The sequence below is a fragment of the Rhincodon typus genome, chromosome 33 (assembly GCF_021869965.1).
Source record: "Rhincodon typus isolate 14 chromosome 33, sRhiTyp1.1, whole genome shotgun sequence".
Classification (NCBI taxonomy): domain Eukaryota; kingdom Metazoa; phylum Chordata; class Chondrichthyes; order Orectolobiformes; family Rhincodontidae; genus Rhincodon; species Rhincodon typus.
In genome coordinates this window covers 22,179,464-22,185,283 of record NC_063364.1, presented here as the reverse complement: position 1 = coordinate 22,185,283, position 5,820 = coordinate 22,179,464, and the positions used below count along the sequence as shown (strand labels likewise).

At 38.7% G+C, this 5,820-nt stretch overlaps 1 protein-coding gene across 1 annotated transcript in view; it reads left to right on the top strand.

Moving 5' to 3' along the window:
* The window catches only part of parp16 (poly (ADP-ribose) polymerase family, member 16), a 12,819-nt gene that overhangs the window by 498 nt on the left and 6,501 nt on the right, over positions 1-5,820 (top strand). The window contains exons 2-4 of the mRNA XM_048615957.1: positions 2,693-2,830; positions 4,713-4,919; positions 5,571-5,742. Of these exons, the coding sequence (XP_048471914.1) occupies positions 2,693-2,830; positions 4,713-4,919; positions 5,571-5,742 (517 nt within the window). The remainder of the gene's footprint in view (positions 1-2,692; positions 2,831-4,712; positions 4,920-5,570; positions 5,743-5,820) is intronic.

Genomic DNA, 5,820 nt, shown 5'->3' with positions numbered 1-5,820 from the left:
GAGAAGAGGATCTCCAGAGGCAGATTACATAGGGATATGTTGCATTCAGAGGGGCAGATATTCGGCACTCTCCCAGGAAAGCATTGAATTCCTGATAAATATGCGGCATTTTATACAGAAGGATGCAACATTTGGAGGGTTAATATTAAGGCATGTTATCAAAGAAATGTTACTGCAGTGTTGAACACAAGGCATGGTGAACAGGAACACCCTGTATTCACAAACTGAGGCTAATTATGCAAGAGGTGCTGTGCCTGTAGGAGAAATGTAAGACATGGTTTACAGGGACGCACTTCATTTGCGGAAATGGAAGAGGATTCAATTAGTTTTTATTTTAGGTGGAGCTATGTAGCACAATGGATATGAAGTGGTGTATTTGGATTTTCAGAAAGTATTTGATAAACTCCCCCATGAAAGGTGACTGATGTTGAAGACATTGAGAAATTGAGTGTAAAATAGCCAAATGGTGAAGCAAGGACGATAGAGAAGTGGCCAGTCTCTAACAGTGCTCCTGTGAAGCATCTTGGTACGTTTTATTGTGATGTGAAATGCTTAATCGTATTTTCAGTCCCTTTGAATGAGTGAGTGAGCACTGAAGCCTTTTTTTTAAACAGTAAATGAGAGTACTGGTTTCTGCTTTGGTCACCATTAGAGGAATGATCAAGCTGTAGCAGCAGTGTGTTTTTTTAAATAAAATCCATGTGGGATTGGCTTAGGGAAAAAGATTGAAAACTTTGATCTTTATGCCTGGAAAAGGACCTTGAGAAAATGAAAATATATAAAATGGAATTTATTCAGAAGCATTAATTCAAAGTCTGTTTGCATATCACAAGAAAATGTCAAAGCAAACACTGTTGAAAGGAGAAGTTAGGACAAATGTCAGGAAGAACTTTACACAAAGAATAATGATCATTAGGAATGGCCACAGTGTAGAATAGAGGTATACACTTTAAACACATTCAAGAGCGAGTTAGATGACATGATAGTTTTTTTTTGTGAATTTTCTTTTTACTTATGAATAAGGATATGGTTATCTCTCTCAAGACTATCACTTATCATCCGTACCCACCTTGGAGAAGGTAGTCATGAGCCATCTGCTAGAACTGCTGCAGTTTGTGGTGTTTTGATACAACTGGGTACCTTGTGAGGCCTTTTCAAAGACCATGTGCATCTGGAGGCTTTATTGGCCAGACTGCATAAAGATGGTACATTTCCTTCCCTAAAGGCCATTTGTGCACATTTCAGTTTTTCTGATGATCTGCAGTTTCATGACACTAGCTTTTTATTCAAATTGATTTTAATGAACGGAATTTAATTTCCCCAATTGCTGGGCTGGGAATTGAATTTGCCTGCTGGATTGTTAGCCCTGGAACATAAACATATGCTACTGTACTTCACTCAAGGGGCCAAATGAGCAGTCACTGCCTTTGTGTCTATCTTATTACCTATCACTGTAGAACAATATATGGTCATTATTGTTTAGAAAGTAGGTGGCAGAGTCAGAAGATGCTGTTCTTCTACATTGCAATGATTACATTGAACTGAATTTAAAAGCAGATACTGGAAATTGTATCAGAAGGCTTCGGTCATGTAAAATTCATATTATACACAGATAAAATTAGAGATGTGCAGACGACAAATCATTCATCAGATATCTTTGTCATATCTAAAGCAGGGAAAATAAAATGCTGTTCATATGGTAGAACGCATCCAGCAATTTAGTACTCCCCTCAGTACTGCTTCGTCAGTCTAGATTGTGTTCAAGTCTCTGAAGTGAGTCTTAAGCTTGCAACCCTCTGCCAGGTGATCATGCACTACTCCTGACCCACAGCAGACAATGTGCGACCACTTGGAGCAAGGAGTACAGTCGTTGAAGACAGTCAATTCTTTGATATTATATGTGATTGAGTTTGGAATGTTTGCTGAGTTGAGCTGTTTGTTTTAATTTTGGTGCATTTCACCAGAAATAACCAATTGAAAAGCATTGTGGAATGTTAAATGCATATTACAGTTAGCAGAGTTGACTTTTGGAATCTTCTGTAGGAGTTGAAAAAAGCATTGTGTTTAAAGCTGGCCTGCACTGAGTGTAAATAATAACCATTGGTAGAGTGTCCTCCAATTCCAATCATTTGCAAGTTTTCAAATGGATGCTAAAAGGGACACTGATTTTTTTTTTAACCATAAGGACAGAATCGAAAGACTTTTAAAACTTTAAGATATACTTTTTAAACTTATTAGGAATCTGACTATTGAACACTCATATAATTAGCAAATGGTTTTCCATATGCCTAAAACTAATTTTCACTAATTTAAGGTCAGTGACTCTCAGTTGGTGGATTAACAGATTTTTCACAAAAAGAAAACTTTTAATCAATTTACCTGTATTAGTCAGTCTGAACCAAGTTACCGCTCTTAAACATATCACAGGTTTTAAAAAAAAATGCTGCCTATTTGTATTCTGCTTTGTGGCAGATTTTGCTTTTGCATGCATGTAAATGGTTTGGGGATGTGTGTGGAAAGGAATACCAGTTTTCAAGATGATGCAATTTTGAGTGCATATTGCACCAGAAACCCTAATTGCATCCAAAATAGAAACTCTATATTCTGATCTTTTAATGGTTCTGTTGACTGTTAGAGTTCTTTGCTGGACATGTGACATATTTTTGGACTGACAGATTGTGTCTCTTTGCAGCTTGCTGATGCTCAAAATCTGCCAAATTTAAAACAGTTGCTACACTCTGGAATAAACCCACAAAAAAGGACCTTAGAACTTCTCAGCTGGGCCTGTTTGTCAAAAAACCTGACCATCAAAAGTTTGGGGAAAAAGGGGGTAAGAACCTGTTTGAATGATTTATTAAAAACGTTGAACTGTTGTTCAGCTGGTATTAAAATTTTCTACAGTCGTGACTGCCTATACCCACGAGTATAACTTCCGTTGTTTGTCTCCAAGTTGCACACTATCCAGAATTGGAAACATGTCACCATCCCTTTGTTTCTGTAATAGAATTCTGGAACTGCCTACCTAGCAGCACACAGGTGATAGCAATTTAACAAGATGTCTACACTTTTAAGGGCACTTAGGGATGGGCATTAAAGGCTGGTCTTGACAGCAGTGACCAGATTCTATTAATTAAAGAATATTTCGGATAACAAAATTTATTGGAGCAGAAATCACCGAATAGTCTTACCAGCATGTAATGTCTTTTCTCAAACTTTTAGCACAAGCCAAAACTTTGGAGTCATGAGGTTTTCAGGCAGCCATGGTCGCCATGGAGTACTGAGTGAGTTATAATTGCTGCACTTACCCTCCAACAGGCAGTGCATCCCCTCCTCCAAAACACACCAGTCATGATAGTGTTTGTGGGAGAAACTTTGGGAAGCAAAGTGTATGTTTGCAGAACTGCCGTATCATAGAACTACAGGTATACCAGGTACTGTGCACAGTGATGTGCATGACATGCTGTTTGAGTGTTTGTGTAGGAGTTAACAATTGTACAGAGATGGGTGTAGCCATCCTGCATTTGAATGCAGCCAGGACTTGTTGCAGAATAACATTTTTAGATTCAGTTGTGAATTTTAGAAACATATTGGATATTTTACTCCTCCATTTTAAGTGTTTTAATTCTCTGTTACTTTTTAACTAGAACTTTGGATGTTACTGCTGGAAATTGACCTTGTCAAAAGAGTTTTCATTAATGAACCTGACTGTTGATCTTATTGATTGCTACAGCTGTGGGTTACTCTGAGTGTGCTCTATTTACTCAACAGAATAAGTGAGCTAGAAATAGCCCTGAAATTGGGGGACAATTACTCTTACAGCAAAGATTACTAACTGCCATTTTTGTAAATCTCAGGACAGCTTTGCTAATACTTACAGGTTAATAGATATATTAAGGCAGCAAACTTTGGGCCTTTTGCTGTGTGCATTCTGATGGCCATATGGATTGAAGAAAAAAAACTTGTTAGCTAGTGATCTTGTTTGAGTACTACTTTTTAACCTTTTGTGGGGCATGGGGTTTGACAGACATCCAGGTTCATGGGAATCCGAGACAACAAGGTGCAGAGCTGGATGAACACAGCAGGCCAAGCAGCATCATAGGAGCAGAAAGGCTGACATTTTGGGCCTAGACCCTTCATGTTGTCTCGGATTCTCCAGCATCTGCAGTTCCTACTATCTCTCTCATGGGAATCGGTGTCTGGTTCCTGGAAAGGATTTTCTACCAGTGTTCAAAGTAGAGTTTGTACATTATCTATGTTGGCCATAATGATTTATGTAGAAAGGTAATGTGTTTTGTTTAATGGGAGGAAATGCATCTTTCCAAGTCTAGACGGTGTGCAGCTTGCATTTGAAGTTTTACATGTAACTATCTCTCTACTTCAAAGCAGTAGACATAGCGACGATTTTCCCCATAGTGGGTTTGCAAATTTAACATGTTACTAGTAGACTGGGGAATAAAATATGAGTAGGAATCTGGATTCATTGCTCAGAAGGCTCATCTCTCTGCACTGCACTACTAGTGGTTGTATTGAGATGTATTAACAACCTGCTTATGGTCATGGACTATGAAGAGTGAATAGGAAGGAGTGAATAAGATGTTGCCTGACCCCACTCCCCTATGTCATTGCCATCAAATACAAAAGCTTCACCGCATTAGTTTTTTTTTTGTTGCAGGGGTGATTTTTTGCAACAGGAAATCTTGTTTGTGTTCTAGTATGAAGAAATCCAGGAACTCACTGGGTTCACGACACCCTCTGCTGCTACCCCCGACTTCTTGTTTGAGATTGTTTATTGTGATCAGATGAATGCCAAGTTTGAGGAAACCAAAGGAGACCGAGATCTCATCTATGCATTTCATGGGAGCCGACTTGAGAATTTTTATTCCATTATTCATTGTGGTTTACAGTGTCACCTAAACAAGGTGAGGAATTCATTGTTAATTGGCTCTACCAGCTCTTGAAAAAACCTTAAATCTCATTTTATCACAAAAGAAGGGTGTGAACAGCAGCATTAGCATTACAATTGACACTTCTGCTTAGTTACACATCGGTACTATGTCATACCCTCTCGTTTTCCTCTGCCCTGTATTGGAGTGATCCATGCAACAGAGTCACTGAGTACTTCTAACTGGCAACATGTACCCTTTTTCCCTCATGCACTCTCTCTTGCTTACTGTCCCTCACACATCCCTGTCTGGCTTGATGTCACCTTGCTTTCTCTTTTTTAATTGTTCTTACACTGGGGCAACGGTCTCACATCCCCCTTTGTTGAACATCAAGCCTTTGATCTTTGTGCTTACCTTGGACCTTAAAATAGACAAGAAATTGATGGAGTACACCAGCAAAGCAGCGTTTAATTACACAGAAATTACAACAATGAAGCAGTTTCTTTGGCCCAAGCTGTCTATATATTGTTGTTTATCTTTCATTTGAATAATACACTGAATCCATGTGCAGACATACTTTTGATATTGATAACTTCCTTCAAAAGAATTGCAGAGGACATAAAAAGTATTAGCTTGACTTTGTTCACTTCCTGTGCAAGTTTATTTGTGTTCATCTTTTCTTCATAGACTTCTCTCTTTGGGGAAGGAACATATCTTACCAGTGATCTGAGCTTGGCTCTTCTGTACAGTCCTCATGGTAATGGCTGGCACCAAAGTATTCTGGGACCTGTCCTTAGCTGTGTTGCAGTTTGTGAGATCATTGACCATCCTGATGTTAAATGCCAAGTTAAAGGAAAAGGTATCATTTATTTTGAATCTTGGCACAAATATTTTGTAGGTGTAGAGCTGGATGAACACAGCAGGCCAAGCAGCATCA